Source organism: Enoplosus armatus, chromosome 8 (assembly GCF_043641665.1).
Source record: "Enoplosus armatus isolate fEnoArm2 chromosome 8, fEnoArm2.hap1, whole genome shotgun sequence".
Taxonomy (NCBI): Eukaryota; Metazoa; Chordata; class Actinopteri; order Centrarchiformes; family Enoplosidae; genus Enoplosus; species Enoplosus armatus.
Window position 1 is genome coordinate 1,784,561 of NC_092187.1, and position 15,205 is coordinate 1,799,765.

Genomic DNA, 15,205 nt, shown 5'->3' on the forward strand with positions numbered 1-15,205 from the left:
CTGCTCGACCGGTCATTCTGCTCACGACGTCCCTCCAGCGGCTTTCTATTAGCGGTGGGAGTGTGTTGGAGTGTAGATAAGACAGGCACTACAGCGTGTCTCAACATGGGGTGGGGGGGCAGGTGGAAAAGGGGGGAGGGGGGGCAGTCACGTGAAGCAGGCGGTGGCTGTTGTGTAAAACAAGCACTCCCCTTCTCGCGACTAAAGCCCCAACCCCGCACACACTCCTATCTCCAGCTCCAGGAAACTCTCAGGGTGCAATTTACCGCTTGCACTGCACTGATAATACTGTCTCCAGGGCAGGGCAGCAGAGTGATGGGCTGGGATAGAGAATAGAGAAAGACAGAAAGAGAGCAAAGGAGAGAGGGGGAGAGAAAATGGTCAGGAGAGGGGGAGATGGAAAGAGAACAGGGATGTAATAGGTGAATGAAGGAGGCGGGAGGAGGAGGGAGGGAGGAGGAGTATCACCATGGAAATTACAAATGCAATCCCAAGACCCAATTTGTGTGCGAAATGCAGCAACACGCGCAGCAACCAGAGGAAAACCTCACCAGACTGAATCACGAGTCGAACCTGTACAACTTATCTCCAGCTACAGAGAGACACCGACATTAATCCGCCTTCACAGCTTTGTCACTGAACTCACTGCACGCAAAAAACCTACAGTCTCCAGTCACGAGCGCTAGAGTGACTTGTGAGCCATGGTGTCATCACACACAAACAGCTCCGCCAACGGGTCACTCGTGGAGGCTCCAGTGGGAAGAGGATTTTCCATATCGTCCGACATTTTGATGAAAGGACACGGCACAAAAAGGTTTTTGCGTGTGCAAACTGTAAATGACAGTCAAGGACAAAAGTGGTTTAGACATATTAGCTAATCTACAAAAACTGCAGGAGGCAATTATTTAAATGACCATTATGCCCCCCCCCCCCCTCAGTAATGGTGAAAATGCATTTTCTCTGCCAGCATATTTGTTGACAGATATGGCTGCAAAAAGACACTGTTTACAACTAGTATTGCCTTATATGCAAAGATTGTTATGTCACATGTCATCCAAGCATTGACCAAAGGTTTGGTGACCAGTCACATCTTGGCCTTGGGGTCTTTCCTCAGGCAGCAGCATATACAGCAGGGGTGTCACAGTCAGGTGTCTAGTCCAGTGCTGTCAGGGAGTGTAAAGGCAATGCTGCATATTCATTTTCTCAACGTACTCAATGCAATATGTTGTTGTATTTGAGGAAACTTCCTCAAAACTATTGCAAATTTTCAGTTTGGATAGTCTTCCCCCTGCATTGTAGTTCATGTTTACCTGTTGTAGCTGGGGGGACTTTAATTAGTGAGACACACGCGAGACACATAAGTAGCGCAACAGCAGATTCCCGGCTGAAGCTGTGCTGGTGAGGTGTGTTTTCATGCTCTCCGTTCCTCATTTAAGCTGGCAGGCGTAAAAAGTCGTGTATTTCGGTTCAAACTGCACGGAAATGTGGCGGTATATCTCCGCCAAAAGGGCTGTTATCAATAATTAAGTTGCCTCATTTGCATATTCTCTGACCCGCTGCAGGGGAAAGAGCCTGCCACTGTGTGCGTGGACTGATTGCGCCTCGTGCTACTCTGTTACAGGTATGTTATTTGTGTTAAACACCAGACACACACTTTTTTCCCTGCTTTGCATTCATGTTTATGTGCTTTTACGTCAGAGCTATATTCAAATAATTATCTTGGGTAACAGAAAACCAAGCATTGATTTTGTCTTTTGAATATCATCGAATTTCACCAGAAATTCCACTTTTAAAATTGAATACAAAACAAATATGTGTATATACACGTGTCAATACGTATTTTACTGCGGTCACTTGGCGATTCATTTGTTTTGTTTCATTTTGCTGTACCCGGTAATTTTGTATATACCGATCTAACCAATGGTAGGGGATCATTGGTGTGCACATATTTTGCTTATTTCAATTCATTTTGTTTCATATAGATGTTTGAAAGAAAAGCTGCACAGCGCTGATGCTGGGGAGAGAGCCTGCCACTGTGTGCGTACCGATTGCGCCTCGCGCTACTCTGTGATAGAGAATAAAGGGAATAGAAAATAAAGATCCTGAATTCTGGTGAGATTGCTGCTGACAGCGTTCCATCTTACAGCTGCTACAGGAGCACGTCGGGCCTAAAACCTCTCGTTCTGACCATCACCGCATTCACAAAAAATTCATAAATATACACACGAGCAGTTATTGTATATTGTCAACAATGCAGTGTCCCGCTGACTTTTCTACCAATTTGTAAATATGGGTGTACTGACAGACTCCCAACGCTAAATAAAATAACATTGATAACAGTGATTTAATAGTCAGTTAATATTTTCCATCACACTTACAGTGTGGTGACCAGCTCCCAATATGAATGTGACTGTGTTAATGTAATGCTGGCAAAGAGAACAGTTATCATTATTGTCCTGGGAAAGCATTGCTAGCTTCTCTGCTTTTACCACAGCAGCGCAACTGTATCGAAACTATGTCCCATTCATCAATTTCATATCATACAAATACGGCAGAAGAAAAAAAAAAAAGAAAATCAGAGGGTTCAAAACAACATCACACAGAGCTGGGTTTGACCTGAGACAACCCTGACTGTGGTTTACCAACAAAGCTGTCCTTTAAAAGTGACGGTCTACCTTTCACATAACTGAAATCACAAGGTCGGAAAGAAGACAGAGACATCGGAGCTGTCAGCTTACGAAAGTAGAATATATGCGTTTCACCAACTGCTTATGCGTGTGTGTGTGTGTGTGTGTGTGTGTGTGTGTGTGTGTGTGCGTGTGTGCGTGTGTGCTTACCAGTTGTTTGGCCTTCTCAGCTTCCTGGTGTATGTGATGTCTTTCCCGGCTCATGGCTTTAGTCATTTCCTCCCTCTCCCTTTGTGCCACCTTGGCCAATTCCTCCTTCAGTATTGTCTGCTGGCGTTCATACCTGAAACACATACACACGCGCATAAATATACGCATAACAATGCACTGCATACTACCGTCAGTTTCTGTGTTCCCAGGTCCTCTAATTTACAGTCAAACTGCTTAAAACCCACATTTCCACCAGGGGGCAGCATATACCATATAATTTCATCAGACCAGTCAAATACATCCGAGTATCTAAGCTGTGCTCTGAAATGACAATATGAATTGTCCTGTAATGAAAGGAACACTGAGAGTGATTGTGAAAACAGTAAAAAACAGAGATGGATGACGTTTCATCAGGTGAAATTTTACATTTTTACAACTTTTCTTTGTCAAGTTTTCAACCGATTTGACCAATGTTTTACATTCACAATTCTTTTGTGTTGAGGGCTGCAATGAAACACCATTGATCCTACAGACAGTCTGACCTAGACCTTATTGAAAAGGAAGGCATGTCTGATTGAAAAGAAAATACGCACAACTTTGATGGTGTGTCCCAGTTTAAACTCCATCTCTCAAATGTCAAGCTGCGTTTCCATATTTCCAAAACAATCAAGTCTCGAAATGTAACTGGAAACTTTGGTTCCTCAGCCATAGTGAAACACCTGCTCTTCTGCACATGATGCAGTAAACTGGCATGGCCAAAGTCAGCCAAAAAGCTGCACATGCATTTATATTACACGGACCCCATAAACAGGAAACACGGCATGTATCTATGCAAAGAGAGAATAAGTAGCTCGGTAGCACAAAACCAGATTTTCTTTAACCCACCTCCTCTGTTCTTCCTTGGCGTATGAGGCGGGTTTGCTAGTGCTGGACTGGGCACTGGGTTTGGTCCGGTGCTGTGGGCTCTGCTGGGGGGGAGAGCTTGAGCCGGTGCTGCGAGAGGCACCTGGACAAAGACAGAGTGGATATCAAAAGACAAAACTCTTGCGGAAGACAAGACATTATTATTTTATATATATATATATAATACACTATAGTATATAATTAATATATGGTGTAATTAAAAACTGACACCTGCTTATTTATCTATTTCATTTGAAAATTACGTTTTTAAAAAGTGGAGGGTCACAATTAGGCCTTCATATTCACATTCACAACTTCAGATACTCTCTACTTTTGAATGAAGAGAGTTCTGACAAAGACAATGTTATATTACGGGCTGATTGTAGCCTTGGCGTTGTGTTTACAGCGTGGGTGGCTGTTAGCGTTAGTCAGCCCTAGAAGTGAATTAGTTTGCCCAAACTGACTGTTCTCTCTAAATTCTGATGGCTTGTGTGTATAAAGTGATGCGTTGCTGGCACGGAGGTAATACACTGAAAAGTGAAAAAGGGAAAAGGTGTGAAAAGCCTTATGTCTTTACTGCAGAACCGACCAGCGACCTAACGATCCTGCCAATAATCGCCGCTGTCACAGAGGGTCATAATGAGGGGCTCAAAAAGAGTTTGAACAATGTTTGCTACAAGGGAAAATGATATGTGACCTATAGGCTTCAGAGATGAGGGCTATATCATCCTCAAACTAACAGTAAAAAGCATATGCTGGAAAAGTATTGTATTCAGGGTCTTCTTATATACATTTCATTAATTAAATTAACTGTTCCACATCTGCTAATTATTATCATTATTGATTTTTTCTTTTTTAAATTTAGGATTTGTGAGTACTCCTGCGATTTAGTATTGCACTTCCATAAAGGTTGGGGACTTCCAAATGAGAGACTCAAACCAGTCAGACTAGTAAACTGACCTTTATGAGTAAAATCTACAGTTTGACAATATGTAAACAGCACTTTCACCTGGTGCTCAAGTTTTGCCAGGAAAACGTTTTGTGAGGGAAACACTGTGAGGTGCATGATACCTGTGTCTTTCTGAGGGCTAGGGGTTGTTGATGATGATGATGATGATGATGATGTGCGTTCTGGAGCAATGTTGGCTACTCCTCTCATCCTCTGGAGAACATCTTCTGACAGCTAGACAGAGGGTTAAAGAGTCAATTAAAAGAGATGAAGACGGGTAGGCTAGAGGCACAGACTCAACACAGAGCTGAGAATTTAGGACGACCCAAAAGGCTTTTCCTTCTTTGCTTTGTTTTCTTTACAACAGAAACGATCAGAAGGCTTTCTGCAAGTTTCTACAAACTTAATAACCATTTACTGGAGTATAAAGCACATCATGCACATTATGTGGACACATCGTTATTCAAATGAAAAGCTTCCTTTTATCTTTTTTATGCCTTGGGAAGGACTGAGCTCTGTGTGTGTGTGTGTGTGTGTGTGTGTGTGTCCAGGGAAATGTTTAAACATAGCTACATCAAAAACCACAGGAGGCGGCAGCAGCAGCCACTGACTCACTATTTCTATGATTCACAACATTTGAATGTGCAGGCAGGGCTGGTAAACAGGATTATATGCAAAACTTGTTGTATTAGTTTATTTTTGCATACATTTTTTTTTTTTTTTTTTACAAACATTTCCACAATCACAATGATGCATGGAAGTACCACAACTATAAACTCGTAACTTGCAAAAGTTTATCTTTTATATTCCAGTGGCTGTTATGCTTGACTAGCTTGAGTATAGCCGGGTCTAAAAGGTGCCTTTCAGTCCTACGGGAAATTTGAAAATTACATCCAACAAGTTCTCATACATTTCAAAAAGTAGGAATTTGCTACGGCTACATGCACACTACTGGCATTCGTGTGCACATACGTGTGACTTTAACCTTTCATTTTGGAAAAAAAAAAAGCCCATAATTAAAGATTAAAGATGCTTGAATGATAATTAAAGCGCTGAAATGCATGCACTACCTCCTCTAGTTGGAAGTATCCGGTCTATTGTACCCCGGCATCAATGTTGGGCGTGGTCAGATGAGTGCTCTATCAGTAACTACAACAAGGTGAGAATCTCAACCACCTTTTTCAAGTTACAACAAACCCCCCCCCCCCCATCATGAAACAAAACCTGTGAGGATTTTGGCTACAAAAAAATATTAAGTTTTTACAGCCGGCCCAGAAAAAAACCCTGAAATGGCACTGCATGATCTAATCCAATGTGTGAAGGCACTGTTCAAAATATTTGAAGGGATTTTTGTTGTTCCTGCTAATGTTTTTTCTTTCACACTCACTCATAGTTGCTACTGCCCCTGCCTGTGCACAGATCTTCACACGGTGGTATACATACATCTTGTCCAGTTTAGGATTAGGAGTACTTGTGCTTTTATGCAACAAATCTCTCTGCTAAGAAGAACCATGTTATTACATGACTGCATCGAGGTATCAATCGAATCAAAAGAGTAGTTTAGTATTTAAATATTACCATTTCATTGGTGGGTCATGACTTGCACTCGGCAAAACTCCGAAATTTCGAATAGCACTGGAAGGCAGCACTGTCCAGAGGCAGAGTGCAGCACGCCAAACGTCATTCGAAATTTTACAATTTAAAGCCTCTGCCTTTGGTTACGGAAAAATACCCTCATACACCCTCAACAGCATTTGAAGCCGTTTAAAACACCAACGGGAGTCTCTTCTTGATTTAACATTACATCCACCGTGCTATTGACATGTTCCAACAAATTACTAGCGAACGTTAACGATTGGTTCGCCTGCTAGCCTAACGCGGTAACGTTATCTTTAACGTTGTTTAGCGCTGGACCGCAATTAGCTAGTGAACTGTGATACATTTGTACTCCTGTGTGAATACTGCATATGCCGAATTTACCAGAAGACCCCCTGGAGGTTCATGAAAGACGTCTGACATCTGCTCGTTATGTCTCTTTGCCGACACGCAAAGGACAAGTCTACCTGCGGCTTAATATGACGGAGTTCGGCGTAACGAAAATGACGTGTTTCGGGTCGTATATCAACATGCCCCAGCCCCAGCCCCCGCATCCTTTTGCATCCTCCTCACTTCAGTCGTGCCTTTACAGGTTGAATGGACACAGAATAAACTGGTAACTTCATTTGTTGTGCGGCAACGCGCTAACGGCTAGTAAGCGCAAGGCGTATCGTTAAAGTAACGTTAGCATGGCTCATCAAACGCTAGCTAAATTAGCATTACCTTGACTCCACGAAGAATCCTGACTCTGTCCTCATCGTCGACGCCGAAAGACACTTTTCTGGTCGTACTCTCTCCCGAGCCCATGTCTTCTGGTGTCCAGCGGCAGCTTTGCTAACGCCCGTGACTCTACTGCTAATATCTGCTAATATGAAATAATGTTTCCTGCCCAATGACAGAATAAGTGACAGATGGGATCTGGGTTGCCAGTTTCTTCCTAAAGCATCCCCCCCCCCCCCTCACGATGTGTGTAAAACACGGAACATGGTTTCCTGTTGAGATGAGATGGCACTAGTATCTTCAATTATTCACAGGTGTTCACACATTATTCACACATTATTCACAATTTATCTGCATGCGTTCTGCACTTGAATGTAGGTATAATAAAAAACTATTGAATCCCTGTTAGTTACTTATTTACAGCTCAACCTGGCAACCCCAAAGTCACACACTAAAGCATGCTTTAGTGAATGAACTGTCAAGAGCCAATCATATGCCGTGCCACACACACTGTCATACATACATACAATTATGGATACAACAGACACACAAACATTATCATCAGAGTTTATTTGTAGCATAAACGCAAGCATGTCTCATATCCAGCGTAAATGTCAGTGTTCACGCACATCAGTGTTTACTGTACGTAAAGAAAATAAAAGGCAAACGCAAAACATTCAAGAGACATTCAGTTCACTTTCACTTAAACCGACTGGAAACATGCTAAATGTTCGCGTCCCAAACGGACAAAATGACCGCAGAAATCACCCTAATCATGAATAAAAAAAAATTATATTTTTGTAAACAAACTATGTTGTGATTAAAATGCTCCAGTTCCGTAACGCAGTCATGCTAGATAGTAAATAAACACTTTTGTATGATAGCATTGTGTCCCAGCAGTTGAAGATGTTATTTGTGGTAGTCAAAGTTCTGAATTGTGGGACTTGACAGATAAAAAAAAAACAACAACATTACAGTACATTTCCAAGCTACTTTCTAAGTACACATGAATGCACCATTTAGGCAAAAGTTTGAATCAATCCGCAATTTTTTTTTTCCCATACAGACTTTTAAAAGAAAGCAGCAACTACAAAAGTGCAAAGAAAGATATTAGTTGGAGGCCAATTTACTTGCTTGAACATCCAAATAAATTTGATGCGTAGGAAATATTAAGCAATACAAGTTATAAGTCATAACCCACTTTGCAGTGTGATCCAGGAATCTGGTGTGTTTGAGTGAATACTGAACACTGGGTAAACCGGCTCCCTGAACACGGCCCTGAAGGTGTGGAGATGCTGCCTGAGGCCTTTGATGCTGTGGAACGTTAACGTCCCCCTTTCATAGTCTAGCGCGATCTCAATCTTCATTGGATGACTGGTCACGTCCCCCAGAGCCACATTGCAGGAGGACTGGCACACCGTCAGCTTGCCGTTTTTCCACTGCAGTCGCCAGGATACAGAGTTGTGACCCAGGCGACTGTGGTCACCACGGCGAGGGATGCTCTTGTAACACACACCCAGCGACCACATGCTGTTGGCCCCCACTTCCACCACCCACACGTGCTCACCACCCGAGAACCCCTGGCTGCACAGAACCTGGGGTGCACTTGTAAAACGATCTGGGTGCTCCGCATAATGCTGCTTGGTGGGGCTGTACTTGACCGTGCGCAGGTCATTGGAGACTATCAGGCTGTGGTGGGCAGTGCAGAGGTTGAAGGTGAGGTCCAGGGGGTTGAGGAGGATGTGGAGGGAATCCAGGAGCCGGTTCATTTCTGAGCGGAAGTCCTGGGTTTTGAGGCCTGCCTGGAGACGCTTGGTGTTGAGGGGAGCCTTGGAGGGGATCTTGGAGGAAACGCCGCCTGTGAGAACTTCTCTCAGCTTGCGTTCAATCAGCATGAACCTGGAGAGCAGAAGAATTTCCTCAGTTGACTTCCATTGTGTTACCGTGCTACCATGTGCCCTGCTTTGTCTGATGGCATCACGTCTTTACAAAGGCTTCATGAATGCACAGACATATCTTTACCTGCACATTTTTATATACTATCCTTATACTATTGGATAATGTAAATAGATAATTATGCATACAGGCTGATACTGATTTCTTTCCCAGTATGTTGAGGTATTATCTCTTCCAATAGCTTTTAGAGAGAGATTTTAGGTTATTTTACATATGTATTCATGACATGTCGTGAAAGCAGTATCGTTTTTTTGTTGTACCTGTGTATGAAGGTGCATGTGTCTGTCTCATTGAGGGCATTCGTGGCAGTCCGCTGGGCCTCCAGCAACTGCTGCTGTTCCTCTTCGAGTGCGCTCAGTCCGAACTGCCAGCTTTTTCTGCGCTGGCCTCTCTCCTCCTCCCACAGCGCATGCAGGCGCTCCCTGTACCTGAACACAACACAACACCACAGCACATCAAACCCTGCTAGTCTTATTTCTATTTAGATTTTAAGATACAGGGGGAATTTTAGGTATTTCTTTTCTTTTGCATGTCATGAAATCAAACTTTACAATACCAGTTAATGAGATAAACTACAATCTATCGGCTTTTTATAATATAAATAAATAAAAACACTATTGCTTGGGTCAAAGAGTTTACTGGCAATCTAAAAATGCTGATAAACTGGATTCATCGCGCTTTTGGCGTACATTTTTATCTGCAAAAGTCACTCCCTGATCCTGCTCTTCAAGCCCGAAGAAGGAGGTGCTGCAGGCAATCCGACGCGCATACTATAAATTGTACTGTCGTTGTGTTCGTTCAGCTGAGCGCACAATAGGCGGCGCTCTGCCCCGCCTAAAGGACATTTATGCCAGACACTACGAGGGTAAGGCTGGGAGAATCATTAAAGATCCCAACCGCTCGGATAACGGCTTTCTCCCTGCTGCAGTCGGGAAGGAGGTACCGGATACGCCACTGTGAAAACATGGTTTAAGAACATCAAATATGCATGTCTAAATAAGCAACAATCAAAAGTCCTTAGGTGCTCTTTATTTTGAGTTTAATGGTCACAAATCTGGACTGTGCGGATGTGGTTTGATCAGAACTGTGGCCTACAAGCATAAACAAAGAACCGCACAGCTTTCATCAGGTTCTAATTCAAATGTGGCTAAGCCCTGATTGGTGCACGACAGCATGTGACATTGTCTTGCCAACGAAGCCCTGTCCACTTGAACTTGAACTCACGCGAAGTGACCAAAACAAGTTTTCACGTCCGACGCTGCTCACAGTAAGACACTGATGGGCCTTGCGTCGTTGCAGTATCAACACTAGCACACGCGCAGGTATTATTACCTGTCCATTAGTGCAGCCATGCCGTCCATGAGCGTGACGGCCTTGTTGACCAGCTTGTCTCCTATAGCTTCAGAGGTTCCTTGCTCCTCTGCTGTCTTCTGCAGGAGGCTCTCTGTCATCTGCAGCCTGGCGGAAACCACCTGCAAACACGCATTCAAGGCATTTAGAGATTCAGGTGGTTAAAGCTAAGAAGAAGATCTGGAATGACTGGATGCACTTCTGTTCTTACAGGTTGATAACAAGGCGATGGGTGCGATGACTTGGCATTTGTCCGTGCAATTAAAGTATTTGAATCAGTCGCCTGGAGCCGACAGCCTGTCAGAAGTCATTATGCGCTTCTCGTCATTCAACTTTTGCATCCTTGTCATTCACCAGTTCCAAAGCACAGAGCGCCGGATAGCTGCCGACCACTTTATTCAAACCTCACATTTTCATTGTCTTTCACTTCATGAAGTGAAGCCTCATCATTGCTCAACAACCTGCTCTCTCTAAAGATTTTTTGAAACGATATTTTATTTCTGAACAGGTTTCCTGGAAAGAACAATGTGATGTAATCATGGGGAGTTTCATAGGGCATATAATTGAAGGGGAAATATGAATTTTCTTGAAAGGAGAGTTCAATTTAAACACAAGTAAACATTCATTCATTATTCATTTATAGTTGGAAACGTTAGTCTCCATGTATGCTTGACTGTAGACGCATTTAACATTTCATTTAGCATGCTCAGCTGATAGCCTGTGCACTGACAAAACTAATCTCTAGGTTACCAATTCCCCTATAATTAGTACAGAATTGCATAGTTCCTTCCAGGAGGAAGTTCTTGGAAATTATTCCAAAGTTATTCAGAAATTTTACACGTATCACAAAACGTTACCCTGTGTTTTACTTCACCTATCCTCCATATTGTAGATGTTTCGCTGCCTCAATGCTACAGTATCACTGTAGGACGAAAGCCTGGTAAATGGAAAATGGAACAGCAAAACTACCTTGCTGTGTCTCTCCAGCGCTCGCCTCATCTCCTCTTCGGCTACATTGAAGGTGAGAATATCGTGGTTCTGGTGATGGCCTTCTATGAAGCACGTGGTGCACAGCAAGGTCATGTCGTTGGAACAAAAGTACTCCAGGGGACGCCGGTGGATGGCACAGCCCTTCATCCCCGGCTCATTCAGGGGCGCCACTATAGTGTGTGCCCTGAAAGACTCCTTCTCCTGGTGTCTCTGAAGGTGCCTGGAACACAGCGACACCTCACACTTCAGGCAGGTCTTCACAGCCAGTGAGTGCTCGTCTATACAGTGGTCGCAGAAAACCTCCACGCTTTCGGTCCCGGGCTGCCCCACCAGCTGCAACGTGGTGGCTCGGAAACCCTCGATGATGTTGCAGAGTTTGAAGTTCTTCTGCAGGGAGTCCGCACCCTGGTACTCCTCACGGCACTCGGGGCATCGTGGAAGTGTGTTGTCCCTCTTGTCGGCGGTGTCAGCGGTCTTGCAGATGCAGGCTCGACAGTAGTTGTGGCCACAGGGGAGAACCACTGGATTGGAGTAGAGCTGGAGGCAGATCGGGCAGCTCAGTTCGTTGGCTAGCCTCTCCTCTGGCTTGGACAAAGACATGATAGGGAGGTGATGAGCTTCGTTTGTTACTTGCCAGTTATTTCTCTTCTCCTGTCACTCTTGCTGTCACCATCTTACTTCACCTCCACCTTTTGTCCTAAAACTATCTCTTTCGCTTCGTCCTCACTCTCTCTTCTTCCCACGCTGCAAGGCTTCAGGTGAGTCTGTAATGACAACAGGTAACACAGGCAGTATACAGAATACACAAGGAAGTCAGCAGCCCTTAACTACCGGAATGGAAGGAGGTGTATCCGTAAATGTGTGCAGGACAGCATTCCTTTCCAAGAGGCCCTGTTGTCTGTGCTACCAGGAATTCACGCCACTATAGGGGTTGCTGTTGATGGTGAAAATATGTTACACATGACAGTATTATACATGAGCCCGCAGAATTCATTTTGGAAATTTGAAAGTAAGTCAAGTGTCCCCTCTTTACTGAGCACAGATCTAACTCCAAGCAAGAGAAGTTGTGCAAGCGCATCTTTTCCAAGTTTGGCCAATTCTTGTTTTAGCTTTAGTTTTCTTCACTCGACCCATAAGGTGCGTAAAACTCTTTAGGCAACATAAGAAGAGCATGACGGTTAATCTGAAAAGAGATTCAGACCCTAACCTGGTATCACGCACACACACACACACTATAAAATCACACGTGCGGATGTCATGTGTTGACCGGAACCCCCCCTCCCCTCCCCACCGGGAGGAAACGCTTCCACCACCTTCAGTGTTGTTATGTTTTATGTCTTAATAAGGTATCTGGAGGGTTCATTCAAGAGACTTTTTCCGCTGAGGTCAATCAAGGTCACCCACCGATAAACAGCCGAGTGAACAAAAAAAAATCAAAAGCATTCCACCGAACGTGGAAGAGCGTTCTCTAAAATTAGACATCCAACCATTTGGAAATGGTGGCTCCGACTGTTTCCAAAATAACTGAGTCCTTGTTTGACCAAAACACAACACATGGGATCTCATGGGTATATTGAACAGCGGTTATTATGATGCACATTTCTCATTGCTGATGTACTGTTTTAGGCAACAAACATTGTTGTGAGACGTTGACACAAGGACGCCAGGAAGGACATTGAGTGCATTGAGTATTTCCATTGTAATACTACTGTAATGCATTTTCCTGATTACTTTACTTTTGCAGGACTTTTATTTTTACAGAGAGGTATTAGTACTTTTACTTAAGTAAAGGATCGGAACACCTCCTCCGCCACTGATTGTACAGTATTTTAGGCTACTTCTTCTCCACATTTATTCTCTCTACATTTATTTGACAGCTGAAGTTACTACTTTTTATATACATTGTATAAATGCTTTAAATACATGACGCAATACATTTTACACGTGAACATGAAATGACTGCAGCCGTACCCCCTACCCTTGTGAGTCTCTCAGGGCCTGCTGCAGTGAGGCATCCTCGCAGCGTGGTGCTGCTGCCACCATCAGGCGTTGTGGTGGCATTTCGGTTGATTCACAGTGACGGACCTGATGACCAAAAAAGCTCAGCGGAACATAAATTCTCCTTCCAGTTTGTTTCAGAGTCTCTCACGTGCCTCCTCACTAGCCCAGATCAAGTCAAGCAGGTTTTTTTTTTTTCAACAGCCGCAAAGCTATAATCGGTAATAGTTGTTGCATGCATCGTGTTTTTGATCTCATATCAGCCAGGGAGACCTGTGGCGTGGTTCTCACAGCCCTCCTTAACCCCCCCCCCCCTTCCTCTAAATGGTAACTTTCAGTGAAGACAGATTTGTTGGATTTTCCTTCATCCTCTTGATGTAGTATTTACCTGGAATCAGCTCCCAGACCTTTCAGGTGTATTTAATCTAAAATCACTGGTTGCACACAGATGACCTCCATTCAACTTATTACAGTATATAACAAGTTGTGCGTCAATGTAAAAGCAATCAATTATTTTAGTTTTTTTTTAATATATTATTTAGGTAATTAGTAGAGATTAGCTTTAAATAACCAGCTGGCCATGTGGTTATGTATCCATATCTCTGGCTAAATGTTTCAAATAGTGGCCAGTGGCCTATAGGATCTGACAATGGCTGGTAAATAAGATTGGAAAGCAAGATTTGAAAAAAGTAAACGCCTAAGCTAAGGATGCTTTCTGTTCGTTAAGGGATAAGTGTGCTGTTGTAAAGGGCTGGCCATCAAACTATGTCACCTCTTCCTCCATTTTTACATCTGGTCAGTGTCAACCAAGCTGTAGCCTGGTGTGATTGGATGAAAGGTCAGTGTCAAAGGTCAAATGGTCAAATGGTTTTTCTGGAACAGTTCGTGACACACGTGATGCAAGGTTACTGCTGAGTCAGACGTCAACACTCACACGGGGAAATTCGTGGTTATGAAACGTTATGCAACTTAAATCTAACTTAATGTGTAGAATGCTAGTATTTAACCTGAGCAATAAAGACTGCAGCTGCTGTGCCGACCTCACCTTCCTGCACTGGTGCTCCCACCTCCTCCACTGCACCAGCAGCTGTTCCCTCCTCTGCTGCACCCACCTGCTCCGCTTCCTCCCAATCCGCCGCATCCCATCGATCATCTCCTTGTCACCTGCCAGTCCAGGGGAGACACGTGTCCAACATGCAATAGGAGCAACAAAAACGACCTTTGTCCAAACTGGCCTCGTTCCACAGTCACTCGCCAACGCCCTCATTACACCAACATTTGGTGCCGTCTGCAAAAACATCCCACCAGCAGGGTCAGGTGCAGACACTGATGAGCGGGTGCAGTGTGGATGCTGATGATGTCCCCAGAGGGAGAGTGGCTGTGTCACAATTGTAGTCTCACTGTGTGATCCAGAGAACTGGTTTAACAGTTAGCTACACACACACACAAATATGTGAAATAGTTTAATGTCACACGCAAATATCCAATTACAGGTAGCATGATTAATTGTTCAATATAATAATCCATCATTATTATTATAAAGTTTATTATACTTTATTTAACTTATACAATATCTGATGGTCACTCAAATGTGTTTCTATAACATTAGAAATGACTTCTTCTTGCCTGTCCAGAATACCGCGAGTCTGAAATTCCAGACGTCTGGATTACCGTGAGCCAGATTCAGACACTGTGTCACACTCGTTTTGTGAGTTTATTCATTAGACTGAAAACAGCTAAGAAGCTGTGTTTCAATTTGGGGACTGCATCCTTGGAAGGCTGCATTTGAATCGCATCACAGCGGTGCGACAAGGCTTTCTTTTCCCCCCCGAATTTGGAGGATCCAGCGGTTTGATCCTTCGCAGCCCAACCTATCCCACGATTCCTTGGAGAGATGTCTCAAAAC

The 15,205-nt window shown here is 43.7% G+C and overlaps 2 protein-coding genes across 3 annotated transcripts in view; both read right to left on the reverse strand.

Annotated features, from left to right (window-relative positions):
• The window catches only part of chchd6a (coiled-coil-helix-coiled-coil-helix domain containing 6a), a 73,990-nt gene extending 66,831 nt beyond the window's left edge, over positions 1 to 7,159 (reverse strand). The window contains exons 1-4 of one of the 2 annotated variants that reach the window (XM_070910519.1): positions 7,009 to 7,159; positions 4,812 to 4,923; positions 3,723 to 3,843; positions 2,838 to 2,970 (exon numbers count right to left, since the gene is read on the reverse strand). In XM_070910519.1, the coding sequence (XP_070766620.1) occupies positions 2,838 to 2,970; positions 3,723 to 3,843; positions 4,812 to 4,923; positions 7,009 to 7,092 (450 nt within the window). In that variant the 5' untranslated portion in view covers positions 7,093 to 7,159. Of the gene's footprint in view, positions 1 to 2,837; positions 2,971 to 3,722; positions 3,844 to 4,811; positions 4,924 to 6,669; positions 6,719 to 7,008 lie in introns of those variants that run through there. The other variant, XM_070910520.1, reaches the window with a different exon arrangement.
• Positions 7,160 to 7,556: 397 nt separating this feature from the next.
• On the reverse strand, positions 7,557 to 12,075 carry LOC139288885 (E3 ubiquitin/ISG15 ligase TRIM25-like). The gene is made up of 4 exons (XM_070910332.1): positions 11,281 to 12,075; positions 10,294 to 10,433; positions 9,222 to 9,389; positions 7,557 to 8,904 (listed from the first exon to the last, which is right to left on the reverse strand). The coding sequence occupies exons 1-4, from the start codon at positions 11,899 to 11,901 to the stop codon at positions 8,196 to 8,198; spliced, it is 1,638 nt and encodes a 545-aa protein (XP_070766433.1). The 5' UTR covers positions 11,902 to 12,075; the 3' UTR covers positions 7,557 to 8,195.
• Positions 12,076 to 15,205: the final 3,130 nt, after the last annotated feature.